Source organism: Scardinius erythrophthalmus (assembly GCF_964197995.2).
Source record: "Scardinius erythrophthalmus genome assembly, chromosome: 12".
NCBI classification, from domain to species: domain Eukaryota; kingdom Metazoa; phylum Chordata; class Actinopteri; order Cypriniformes; family Leuciscidae; genus Scardinius; species Scardinius erythrophthalmus.
Window position 1 is genome coordinate 9,884,575 of NC_138232.1, and position 14,535 is coordinate 9,899,109.

Genomic DNA, 14,535 nt, shown 5'->3' on the forward strand with positions numbered 1-14,535 from the left:
TTTCATCAACAAATACATCATTCTTAGTTTCATTAACGTTAACTAATGGGCATCATACAACTTAATAAACCAATAAAAGACTGCAGTATGTGCCTAGTAGCCTACATATGGTTTTGTTTTAAAGTTGTTGAGCTTGTAAAATGCCACACCGTGCTTCATGACACAAACGAATCACTGGATTGGCCTTTTTTGTAACGGACTTTTCGAAGGAACCGATTCCCGAAATGAGTCGGACTGCAGGCCTGCGCATAAGGGGCGCAGCTTCAACGCGAATGAACACACATTCAGTTCGCAAACGTATCACAGTCAGTCATATGACAGCGGTCAGTTCCTCCCAAACACTACATTACGTTTCTAGTGGTGAAAAACAGTGCAAACAACACAAATCAACACAGACCTGTAAAATCTTACATCAAAATGTTGGCACTCATTAACCGCCTCTTGGACTGGTTTAAGGCTCTCTTTTGGAAGGAAGAAATGGAATTAACCCTCGTCGGGCTGCAGTATTCGGGCAAAACAACGTTTGTTAACGTAATCGCGGTGAGTATTTGCGGTTAGCATGAGCTAGTTTAACACATCTAAGGGACTGAATGCCATTCTAGTACACTCGACAATTAACATAATTGCTTTACTAACAGATAAGGAAGCTAATTTTACTTAAATTCGCAGTAGGCGTCTGGAAAATACCTACTTAGGGACTGTAAATCAACGTTTTTGGGAAAGCTAACTGGCTAACGTTAGCTCCCATATGACCATCAATAATTTGATTGCGTAGGTAGGCGATGGTTTGTGTTGACAACAGTTGACAGTTTACTGTATACATCCTGTGAAATGTGCTTCACGTCCACATATTTTCGACCCTATAAACTTGTTATAATGTCAGCTCAATTTAACCCTGGAACATTTTTGTTTTCTTGATCGGAGTTCTAGAGATAAATCAAAATCCAACTATTGGTGGCAGGCAGCTTTCTGTAAAACTAACTCGTTGAATTAGTTGTTACGTATTCCTATCCCAAGCATGTGAATGTACAACCCAATGTGTTATTCTCAGCTTTAAGGGTGCACTCAGTCGTTTTTATAATAAAAAAATATGTTATACATTAAGAAATCAACAACACTTTTTAGAAATATGATGGCGTGAAGACTCTAGAATGTATCAGTCTTCTAGAAAAATATTTAATTGTACATGGAGGGGGTCACCCCATCATGGGCGCCGCCATGTTGACGTGAAATGATCATAGCCATAATTGATAAACAAACTTTATGCATCAACACGGAAAGACGTCAGTATAAAGTCTAAAACCACTGCAGGATTTCATGCTCAAATATTGTGTTGTTCCCTTGATGAGCTTGTTTTTGCTGATGGGAAACGGGATGTTTGGTTTAGGAAGCACACAAGTAATCACACTTGTTTATTTTCTCCATAACATCAGTTTTCATCAATCCAGGTATCAATCAATAAATCAAAGAGTCACTTATTAAAATCTTTGCTCATATACAGGCAAGGCAGTGTAATAATAATTTATTACATTTATATAGCGCTTTTCTCAGCACTCAAAGCGCTTTACATAGAAGGGGGAATCTCCTCCTCAACCACCACCAATGTGCAGCATCCACCTGGATGATACGACAGCAGCCATAGTACGCCAGAATGCCCACCATACACCAGCTTATTGGTGGAGAGGAGACAGAGTGATGAAGCCAAATACATATATATATATATATATATACATGGGGATGATTAGGAGGCCATGATGGACAGAGGCCATTGGGCAAATTTGGCCAGGATGCCGGGGTTATACCCCTACTCTTTCGAACTCGATAGTGTAACTCGATACTTGTAGTATTAAAGGGATAGTTTACCCAAAAATGAAAATTCTGTCATCATTTACTCACTCATCTTGTTCCAAACTTGTATGAGTTTCTTTGTTCTGTTGAACACAAAAGAAGATATTTTGAAAAATGTTGGTAACCAGACAGTTGACAGTAGTCATTGACATCCATGGAATTTTTTCCTACTATGGAAGTCAATGGCTACTGTCAACTGTCTGGTTACCAACATTCTTCAAAATGTCTTCTTTTGTGTTTAACAGAACAAAGAAACTCATACAGGTTTGGAACAATCTGGGGGTGAATAAATGATGACAAAACTTTCATTTTTGGGTGAACTATCCCTTTAATTGCATATGCCTATATGTGACTAATAATTAATTCCTAATAATACTGTTTTATCTGCATAGCATTGTGTTATGTTGTTGATTGGACCTCCTCTGTCTTGAGGCAAAAATAATAAAATATAACCTCATACTCTGAATCAAGACTACATGTACTGTAGTACTTGTTCTGCAAGATCATTTCCAATCCTAATCTAACAAGTAGTTCCACTCTCTGTTCTTGCAAGCACTGTACGTATGTTTCTAGTTTCTGGCATTAGTCATAAGACTCACAAACATTTAATGCGGTTCTTCCTGGTCAAGTGACGTCCTCCATCATGTGATTTGGTGCACGAGTAAGCAAAATGTGTAGTCACAGTAGTTCATTGTTTTTTTATTTACCATGGTAGAAGACTAGACACTATGAATGTAATGTGGTATACCAACTTTCAAATTGTATTTGTGTTGCTCAAAATGCGCATTAGTTGTTGGCTGAAGTGTTCAGTGTAAGCATTGGTCTCATGTGTTGCCTATATTTGTAGTTCTCTCTTCTGTAACCACTTCCCTCAAATTGTCAAAACAGATTTTTTTTTAAATTGAAAAATCAGAATGATCTTCTTTCGAAAAGGTCTAATTGACCTTTTGAGGGAGAGTTCTTATGAATAACAAGCATGTCAGGCTTGCAGAAGATCTTGAGCTTCAGAGTATGCTGAAGGAAGGGAATTTGTAAAACTTGGAGTCCCTCATAAGCTGTGGCGTAATACAAATCCTGTGACTACATAAGTCGGATTCGTCACCTAAACTTCACATGAATTGGTCACATTAGCCCATTTTTGTGTTTTGCATCATGTAATATGAATATTCTGTTGTATATTTGTTTTCATTCATTTCAACTGAAGAGGACTTCGATATGTAGAGATAGATACCATTTATAGATTTGACATTAGGTGTGAGTTGGGTCAATGCAGCATAATAGAGTTCAAGGAGTTCCTTTCGGAATATAGGATGGAATAAAAACATGTTACATTTACAGTTACATTACATTTTACAAAATGTTTTCTGATAAGAACTGCTAGAAATGTTGTTACTACTAGACATGGAAAAGCAGACATATAGGACTTTCCCTCATCAAGGCAGACCACCTTAACTCTGAGTCATTGCAGGAGGGTGGTCATGTGGTTTAAACAAGCATCTTGCTCACTTTTTTTTCTATAGTAGTAAATACTAGGAATTCCTCAAGATAAAGATACATAATGATCATCATGAGGCTATTTATTCGTGTAATTAATTATATAGTTAAACCAGTATGGTACAGAAAAACTTCTACACACACATCAATTATTTATTTATTTAGTGTTTTCTAGGCAGACATACTGCAGCTAAATTTGTATTATGCATCATTTAGGGAATTGCTGTCTCACAGCGTTCAAGAGAATAGTTTTTGCTGTCTTCGCCCCATCGTCTCTATAAAAACTCTTGCTGTGTAGGCTAATCATTCATTTCAGCGCTTCAGGTGGGAATCACATCTTCTGAGGTGACCATGTGTGCATCTCATTAATTGTTTAAAGGAACACTCCGACTTTTGGGGACTTTAGCTTATTCACAGTATCCCCCAGAGTTAGATAAGTCCATACATACCTTTTTCATTTCTGTGCGTTCTGTAAGTGTTATTTGACGTACCCAGCGCTAGCCTAGCTTAGCACAAAGACTGGATGTAAATGGATAATGGTAGCATACTAATCCCAATAAGTGACAAAATAATGCAAACATTTTCCTATTTACATGTTGTGATCTGTATAGTCACAGCGTGTACAAATAACAAGACCATATGAGGCAGAGACCATTTTTAATCGTATAAATACTGGGAACTATATTCTCACTAGGCGTAGGAGCACAGCTAAATCAACAACAGGGTGTCTCGTGTGCTGCGCTAATCACTCCGCCCAAGTAGCCACTCCGCCCAAGTAGCTGTGCTCCTACGCCTAGTGAGAATATAGTTCCCAGTATTTATACGATTAAAAATGGTCTCTGTCTCATATAGCCTTGTTATTTGTACACGCTGTGACTATACAGATCACAACATGTAAATAGGAAAATGTTTGCATTATTTTGTCACTTATTGGGATTAGTATGCTACCATTATCCATTTACATCCAGTCTTTGTGCTAAGCAAGGCTAGCGGTGGGTGCGTCAAATAACACTTGCAGAACGCACAGAAATGAAAAGGGTATGTATTAGGGATGTCAACGATTAATCGACGATCGATTAATTGTCGATAATACATTTAATCGATAGAACTTATCGATCATCGATTAAGCAGGTCTTCATGCGGGTTCGCGGCGTACTGCTCAACCGCGAAACATGTAAAGCGAGCGCGCCGGAGTTATGTTTGGGACCATTTTACACCTTCATCATCATGTAAGTTTGCGTGTGCATTCGCAGCCTTTTGTTTTGTTCAAATGTAAGTTGTAATACTGTTTATTTTGTGTATGCCTATCTATATCTGATTTATCTCATATTGGATGCATTTGGTTAAGAACTCTGTAGTAAAGCGTCAGCTTCAGCGCGCGCAGCTCAAACGGCAGTGCACGACTAATAATGACTATTGGGACTGTAATATTACATAACATTATAAAGAGAACAATATTGTTATAAAACATTGTGAATTATTTGGGTTTAGTTGCCGTGTCGCGTTGCTCCAGGAAGCGCGCGTCCACAAAAGGAGTAGTTCTGAATGAATGGCACGTACTTAGTTCAAGTTCACTTGTGCATGAATTTGCGTCATTTTGTGCAGATATAATTTGTAATATTGTTTATTTTAAATATATCTGATTAATCTCATATAGGATGCGTTTCTTTTAGATAAATAACGTGCTAGCAAAGTGCTCCAGTTTAACGGTTGCAGATTCATTCAGCGCGTGCAGTTGTTTCAGGAAGAGCGCGTCCACAACAGTCACACATTCTAGCGCATGAGGCGGCGCTGGTGACGCGTTGTATTAGTAGTTATATTTGATTATTCAATAATTAATTTAATTATCAATCACATCGAAACATTTTACAATCCTACTAGCCCTTTTATTTAAAACCATTCTAATCGATTTGGTGAGGAACATTAGCATTTGCAGACCCTGTCATGCTGTTGGCCATATGCCTCTGCAGTTGACGCATATCGCAGTATTAAGCTAACGATTAATCGATTAATTGATCGTTAATTTAAACGACGATCGATCATGGGAATTTGTGAAAATTGACATCCCTAGTATGTATGGACTTATCTAACTCTGGGGGATACTGTGAATAAGCTAAAGTTCCAAAAAGTCGGAGTGTTCCTTTAAATGGAGTAACAAGTGCAATTAAGTTTTCATCAAGGCACAGAGATGCGAGAGATTGTGCACTCAATGTCCCATTTGCACCTGCCTGTTTGTTTCCCAACCACTGTGCACACTAGTGTGACAGGTTGTCAGGTGCGCCGTGGAAAAGTATCAAATGCCAAATAAATAAATTCTACGATATAAGAAAATATCGTCGCTGTCACCTTCTATATTTCATAATTTTTGTTTTATTTTATTTAAAAAAATCAATGCTATTGGTCAAATATTTTGGTTTTACAAATATTTAACCAATGAAAGTATTAGGCCTAAAAAGAGCTTGTGACTAAACCTCGTAAGTAGTTCTACACGATTAATCAATATTAAATCGAATGTGATTTGGCAAAGGCTGCGATTTGAGTTTGGAGTAAAAACATGTTATTAGATGTTCCCTTTTGTTGGACAACAGGTTTTTAAATGCTTCTCATTTTTGGAAAGATGTTTGACGCTTGTTTCTTTTTCAAAGGCACGTTATAAGCGACTCAAACACGCAGTGCTTTTAGCTGGAGCAGCATTACTACTCATCACTGAGCCGTGCTTCACTGACAAGCTACGCATAGTAAAATAATCGCACTAAGACTGATCGGTTTAAGCGCGATTTAGTGTTAATTCCAAATCGTGCAGCCCTACTCGTAACTCCATTGAATCCTCAAACTGTCGGTCAAACCCATAGGGTCAAACTTTATAACTCCACCCGCCTCTATTGTGAATGTAGTGCCACACACGGTTTGGAGAGTCTCTGCTTGTTTGCAGTGCAAGGGTAAATACAGAACTGATGTTTGATTAACTACAGCATTTTATTTACTCAAGAAACACTGTCTATAAAGGCTAATGTTTTATATATTCGAAGAGCAGATAAGAGTCTTGTATTTGCCGTCTAGTTCTGTTTTAAATAGCCTTTGCATATGTAATGAACAACACGAAAAACTAAGCGCCCACTAGAGCTGCATGATTCTGGGTATTCTTGTTTTGTTTTAAACAGAGATACTGCCTCAGACAAATCTCTCATTCGCTGGTTAAAAACTTCGCAACTCCATCTGAGCTTGATTTTCATAAAATGTTAGGCTAATATTATGACGACTCGTGCACGTGTCGGACCATATATAAAGCCACAATACCAACTTTGATGACGCAGTATTTAATTATTGAAAAAATTACGACGATATGTAAATTTGTTGTTTTATCATCACAAACAACATCATATAACTACTTGCATGACTGTATTGTGTTCTCCTACCTGACTTAAGTTTAACATTAAATGTGAGTGCTACTTTAAATACAATATCCAGATTAATATGCCATTTAAAGCAATGCATGATTGTGCATTAGTGTGCCGTGAGATCTCTCTGAGTAATGATGGCTGATAGTGTGAAGGGGCTGGTTATCTTTCTCCCTGTTGCCACACAGTCTGAGATAGTGTGCTGACTCAGTAACCCTTTGTTCACTATTAGCTGCAAGAGCCGTGCAGCCAGAGCTGTTGACACCGCAATCTTGAGCAGCACTACATGTATATTCTCTTCAGTTATTTTCCTTAGTTAGCCTACTTTGCAAACATGCTGTCAAATACTTAATTTAGTTTTTTAGTGTCCTTGATTGGGTTACAGAACATTTGTCAAGGGCAGTTAGTTCCATTGCATGTAATTGCTTTGGTATGATACTTACTGTACACTTTGGGATGCTGCAACTTCAAACGACTCTTTTTAAATTCAAGTTGAGCATCATTTGCTTCGTCACGTGAAGGACAAAAACAACAACAAAAACAAATCCAATAGGCTGTTTTGTGTACCTGCCCTAGAAAATGAGTAGGCTATATTGTTTGTTAGGTTGTTGGAGTTAACAAAATCCTATTTCATTATGAGTAATTTTATAGCACGGTATCAGTAAGCATTGTGATATAATCTTTATTATTGGAATAATTTTCATTATCAGGTTGAGGTATATAATTGCTAATATTAGCCAATAGAAGAAATTACATCTACAGATTTGACTATGCAGTCAAGAACTGAATGAGTGTGTTCGAATGCTTTGTGGTGGTCCTAATGTTTAGAAAGAAAGTTTTACTGACAACTGTGTGACGAATAAGGGAAAGTGTTTATAGGGAGGGAATTTTCCCTTATTAAGGCAGACCACATCAAAACTGAATCATAAATGGAGAGGTGGTCTTGTGGTTTAGACCTGCCTCATAAATCAGGCAGGTCTAAACCAGGTCAGTAATATACTAACAGGGAACTACACTAACCTTTTCCACTGGTGGCACTTGCACTACTAACTTTTTCAGTTACTGGCGCAAAACATGATTTGGTCGCACAAATTGTTTATAGTAAGCCGCTCTGGATAATAATGAACAATAATGAAACTGTATTGCATACAGATGTGCTTTTTATTTTACTTGCCATCTTTTAAACCACATGCCTTCTTGTTTTTGTTTTCTTTAACATTGGTTAGGATAGATTTACTGCAATAGAAAATACAGTACACAATAAAGTGCAAAATGGATTTCAACATGCTATGGTTGGCACAGATGGGCAGACTCCTGAACTCTTAAGTAGTGATGCGCCGATGTGAAAATTGTGGCCGATACCGATAATAACCGATATTAATATTGCTGTTATGGTCGATATCGATATCTCTGTATAGAAAACAAATTTACTGATAATCAAATAAAGAGAAATTTTCCAAAACGCTTTTCTTTTTTTTTTTTTTCTTTTTTTACTTTAGAAATGACTTATGTTGGGCACCTTTACCTGTGTGCAAAATATGTCACACATAGGACACACATGCATTATATTGCATTGCATTGCATATAATGTGTGCTGGTCTAAAATTAAGAAACCCCTAGAAAACAGTAAAAAAACAAAGGAAAAAAAAAACAAAAAAAAAAACAGGTGTACAATAAAGATAGGCTACTTAATTTATTATTCCAATAACCAAATATGATACTAAATAGCACAGGGAAAAGGGCTTCTATTCGTGTCGTGCTGTCTTTGCCTTTGAACATTGCACATTTTAAACAGGACAGGCATCAGCTGCATAAATGTTAGCCAATACAAACATATTTATAGAAAACAGTTGACAATGAATAGACAGGAGTCCAATAATAGCATAACGAATCACTTATTCTAAAAATAATATCAAGTAGGCTAAGTTTGACGAATCCGACATATAACGAGGGCTGTGTTGTAAAACGTCCGTCATTTAACGAATTTTAAAAACACGGATGGATAATACAATATGCTTTCCGACATTTTGAGAGAAAAAAACCCAAGCAAGAACAAAATTTAAACTATAGCCCGTCAATTTTCATTTTACAATTATCTTCTCTCTGTGTGTGCGCGCGCGCGTCCGTATTAGTGAGAGAGAGAGCTCTCGAGTCGTGCAGATACAATGGTACGTTTTAATCTAAGTAACGGTCGCGGGGCTAAAGCCAACTTGATGTGTTGAATGCTCAGAGCACGTTATAAAACGTATTCTTAAAATACACATTTCTGTTTTAATAAATGCTCATAGTAAATCATAGCACATTGCCTAAAACATAGGTACAAAAATAATCAGTGATACATTTGCGACCCATTAAAATTTTTGGTCGCAATGGCATTTCAAAAGGTCGCAGTGTAGTTCCCTGACTAATAAGTTTTTATTAATGATGTGACTAAAATACTGTGATTGCGGACTACTAAAGATGAATTCCTAAATGGTTGGCATTTGGCAAATATCTTATTGAGATTGAGTGTCTTGTTTGAATAAACATTAGGAATGCAAGAAGTTTTATTAGAATCGCAAAATATTGTAATTGTATAATAATCACCATATTGGCACAGAACTTTTAGAGTTGACTGTGGCAATGGCCTGAGTTTAAGAATCTCTGTAGATTAGTACAGTAGGTGGTAATATACCATGAAAATTTCCCAGAGCGGTCTTGAGGTTTTTTGTTTGTGAACTTTCATTATGAATCATAGATAAAATAAATGTTTCTGATGGGAAGCCCTTAACTACCAATCACTGCAGGCCTACGCTTACAGCAATAGGAAAAGAAACTGGGCGTCAAGAAATCCAAAACAAAGTAAAGAAGTTGTTTTAGGTAGAATAATGGAAACATTTCATCACAAAAAAGTCTAAGTCCATGAGTTGTTCATATATTATATTATATTATATTATAGTTGTTCTATATTATCCCCCCCCAGTCAGGCCAGTTCAGCGAAGACATGATTCCAACCGTTGGGTTCAACATGAGGAAGGTCACAAAAGGCAACGTCACCATCAAGGTTTGGTCCTTTTTAATGCATAATCTTGGTTTCTTTGGATTCAGGAGAAAAATAAGGTGCAAGTTTAATTGTAAATAATAAACACTGAAACTAACGTGGGTCTGATTACTGTGCAGATCTGGGATATAGGAGGTCAGCCGAGGTTCAGGAGCATGTGGGAGCGATACTGTCGTGGGGTGAATGCAATAGTGTAAGTATCTCTACATTCATATCCTATAAGGGAAAGAGGAAAGTTTTCACACTACCAAAATAATAAAAAATGTGCATCCTTTCTCCATTTGCTCTCAAAGGTACATGGTGGACGCAGCGGACCGGGAGAAGGTTGAAGCTTCCAGAAATGAGCTGCACAATCTTTTAGACAAGCCACAGTTACAAGGAATCCCTGTAAGACATTTCCTTGTTTTTTCCCCACATCATTGCTCAAACATATCTTCATCTTCACTGCATAAGTTCCTATGGATGTCTTTGTCTTTTAGGTGTTGGTGCTCGGCAATAAGAGAGATCTACCCAATGCGCTGGATGAGAAACAGCTAATTGAAAAAATGTAAGGAGCTGTACACCACACATGTAGATGTTTCCCCGCTGCTTTTTTAAGTAAAGTCTACATTAAATCAAAATGGACAATACCTAAATTGATTTATCAGTGCAAATTAAAAAAACAAACAAATGTTGATTGAAAAAACTGTAATTTACTTACTCCACCTCAAATTTATTTTATTTTCGCCTGATGTCACCCTGGTCAGATTCCTGGGGAAAGTAGAATTGTTAACCAGTATAGGTTTTTATATTACTGTCTCTCTAGGCTACTAGTTCTCAACTGGTTTGGCCATGGGTCCCACATTCTCCCATTCGACCTAAATTTTTAGGAATTTGAACCAAGCAAATTTATTTCTCAGAAATGGTTGAAAATTATTATTATTATTATTATTATAAGGCTGTTAAATAGAAATCCTAATTTTTCACATTACCCTAAAGTTAGTAAATTGGTATGAGCCACCACAGTCATCAAAAATACAGAATAAAATACAGTGAGAAAATTAAGTGGTATTTTGGGGTTACGATAATAGTTACCATGGTAAATACACAATACTAACATGAACTGTTAATAAAACATAGACACTGATCCTGATAAATAGAATGAACACACAATTTATTGGTAGTTTTTGGTAATTTCATGACCTAATTGACAGCGTAAATACAACGTTGTATGCTCGTAATTTCATTATATATATTGAAGTAATATACAGCATGCGCCTCTGCATTTGCACTCGCACAGTGTGCACAGGATACTGTCCGACAGGGCAGGAAAGTTTGTTTTTCTGAGGTGAGAGACTTTTTCATAACATTTTACTAAAATGTTAGAATAATCACACTGACATATAGCCTGACAACATCTCATCTGACAGCAGATACTAAATCAGGACAATGCATTTTCTTTGCCACGCTTTACTCAAACTGTGTCTGACAGAAGTGTCATCAGTATTAACACACGTCTTTCAAAATAAAAGTCTTGCATCAGAAAAACATTTACAATTCAGTTTTAGTTGTTGTTTCTTTGACCACACTCTCCGCAACCCAACCTACTTTTTCTTATGTGACCCACTTTTGGGTTGTGACCCACCAGTTGAGAAAAGCTGATACATAAATGTTTGTGAAAATTGTTTCAATAACTGATCCAGCTTATTCGTATGAACGTTCTTGGTGGGACATACATTCCTAAAGCTGCCATATTGAACGTTATGATTTCTCCCATTCATGTACGAGTGGACTATCTCGGCCTCATACAGCCTCTGATTATATTCTGCCAAATCATATGATGCTAATAAGATTGCCTTGCCATAATAGAAAACTTAATATCATTATAATAATTAGGAAATTGCATTACTGGCTCTGCTCATCCCTGTTTATTTTTTTCTTTTATCTTCATTACAAAGGAATGCTCTATTTAAAAGACAACAACACACAATTTAAATTCTCTCTCTAAAATCATCTTACTGTACGTTCACACCGCCGCCGACTTGAGCTTCCAAAGTTACCGGAAGTCATTCATTTTCAATGGAAGCTGGCTTCTCTCAGCTGCAAGGAGCGTCAAATCCATCGGCGTCGCGTTTTGGGCGTTTTGAGCGTCAATCAGAAAGTTGAAAGTAGCTCAACTTTATGGTAATGGGCTATGACGCGGTTCAGCGGCAAGCAGCGGCAAACGCCAGCAACCAATCGGAATATAGACGTCCTTCGCGCTGGCTGATTCCGGAGAAACATACGATGTAAACTTTCGTTCCTACCAAAACATTACTTCCGAGAAAAAATTATTAATTGCAGAGTTTAACCATCATAGAGTGAAACTGTATCATTTGCATGTGTTTTTAAGTCCTGTCAGTTTAACAGGGCGCGCTTGACAGGGTATAACGAGCAGAGAGAGAGCCCCGCTGTCTTGAATGCAAGACACTTTGCTCTCTCTCTCCCTCGCGCATATTAATCAAAATCAATTGATATGATGGTGTCGAAAAAAAAAACTCTCCAGTGATGAAATGCATTGCTTGTTTTTTCTGTTTGCATTTCATGGTGTGACACTTCTCTTCTCCCATGATCGAACATAGAATGCTGCTACGTCAGAGCGGCTAAAGCGTCAACAAGCTTCCCCGTACTTTTTGACAAGCGTCCTTGACAGGGCAGCCAGAGCTTCTTTGCAGCTCAAGTCGGCGGCGGTGTGAACGTACAGTTATGCATTTAATAAAAAAAAATAAAAAAAACATTGGATCAGATTGAGAATTTTTGTGTTTTCTAAGAATTGTGTGAGAATGAGATGAGTCACAATGACCAGTTTAACCATCTGTCTGCATGAAATGGAAAGGTCATGGGGTTTTGGGGTCTTGTGTTGTTGTAAGAATTACTGCCATCTATTGGCTAAGAGTTGTATCTGCTTCTATATTTTCCTGTTGCTGGACTACACTCTGTTTACAGCTTTTCCTGAAATAACTAGTAGGCCTGAAATGAAATACCATACCATATAAATTGTTTTATTGATCCTTTCTCATGTTCTATTTCTTTAGGAACTTGGCTGCTATTCAAGACCGGGAGATCTGCTGCTACTCGATTTCCTGCAAAGAGAAAGATAACATTGGTAAGTAATGTTCCATGAGGATGAGTTGAGATTGCTGTATGGTGTTTCTAGTCTGCTATACTTACATGGCACTGTTATGTCCCCTGATTCTCACAGACATTACTCTTCAATGGCTAATCCAGCACTCAAAGTCAAGAAGAAGCTGAAAGTGTCTTCTGAGGGCCCGCTGTCTATCCGCTGCCATGTTCCTCTCACACCACATCCTGCTCGCTTTGTGAAACTGTACAGTTCTCCGTACCGCTCCCCTTACACTACCCTGTTCGTCTGATCCCATAATTCTTCACCAGCTCCTCTTCCCAACTGCATCAGTTATGTCAATGATACATCAGTCGCTAAAAGACGCTAGCCTGCAGAATGAGTTCCTCCACCTCTTACAGCCTGCTGTCGGATGAACATTATGGATTCATGGTTTTGCAAATCCCCTCAGCTCCAGTGATCTCCACTTGGGGTTTCCTGGACAAATCTATTGAAAAACTGAGAAGAATCTAAACTTTAATATAGTGTTAAGCCTATTGTTCTCTTCAGTCTGTCAGGTTATGCTCATGAGAGAGTATAATATCATTTGGACTGTTGCTTTTATTTCTTTCCACACACCCCCCCACACCCCACCCCACCCCTTCGTCTCTTGAGAAATCTGTCAAATCTAAATGGGGAGCAATCTAGTAAATAAACAGCTCAACAGAAATGTACAAATGATGATCCAGAAAGATTTTTACAAAAGTGAGTGTACGTATATTAGAGAGGATGAATGTTTTGCTGGTAAAGGTTTTCATTTAGCTCAGTGATGCCTTGAATCCTGTTCATGAGCTGAGAGAACGAGTAGGTGAAGTTAAAGTGCCTTGTGCAGTGTCTCTGTCCCTCAAGCTAAACAGTATACCAGGTGTGCCTGCCTGGAACTAGATTGGATCAAGACAGCTTACTTTGAACTGCAAGAACCGAAGAAGGCATGCTTTTTAAGGTAGATTGTTGTACTGTTGTCATTATCAACTAAATATTTGTGAAAAGAGGCAAATGTTGGAAACCCCACTATTATAAATGCACTTTTGTAAATACGATGAACCAATAAATAGATTGTCAACATGTAGGAGGAATCTTGCATTGTTGTGGTTGATTTCTTTTTATTTCTTTTTTTTATGTTGTGGTCAGTCAAGTAGTCATATCTAAAGTTGACCATTAATGTTATAAATCCTAAATATGCGATCTCAAGTTGTCAAATTTCAAGTTATAAAGGTGCAGCAATTTTTCTTGCTATTGCTATTTCCATATAAAATCAACATACAACCTGTTCTCAAGATTTTGATATAAAATTTATTTCAGTTATAATTATATTCATAATATCAATTTGATTATAGTTATATTCATAATGTTATATATATATATATATATATATATATATATATTAAATTTAGTATCTTAAGTGTTTTTTTTTAGTCTGTAATGTATTTAGTATAAACTATTTATTGTAATACTAATTTTATAAAACTTTAATTAATATATCTTTTTTTACTTGTAACATTTAGTAGTATTATTAGGTTATAGTAGTAGTGGAGGGGGTAATGGTTAACTGTAGCTGTAGTTACAACTAAACATACAGATAAGACTTTATGTACTCCGTCACTTCACACATGTGA

General features: G+C 37.1%; 1 protein-coding gene across 1 annotated transcript; it reads left to right on the plus strand.

The window, feature by feature from the left end:
• Window positions 1-218: 218 nt before the first annotated feature.
• arl8ba (ADP-ribosylation factor-like 8Ba) lies at window positions 219-14,152 on the plus strand. Its single transcript, XM_081381120.1, has 7 exons — window positions 219-540; window positions 9,703-9,783; window positions 9,900-9,973; window positions 10,074-10,167; window positions 10,260-10,327; window positions 12,834-12,904; window positions 13,001-14,152. The coding sequence occupies exons 1-7, from the start codon at window positions 418-420 to the stop codon at window positions 13,048-13,050; spliced, it is 561 nt and encodes a 186-aa protein (XP_081237246.1). The 5' UTR covers window positions 219-417; the 3' UTR covers window positions 13,051-14,152.
• The last annotated feature ends 383 nt before the right edge of the window (window positions 14,153-14,535 follow it).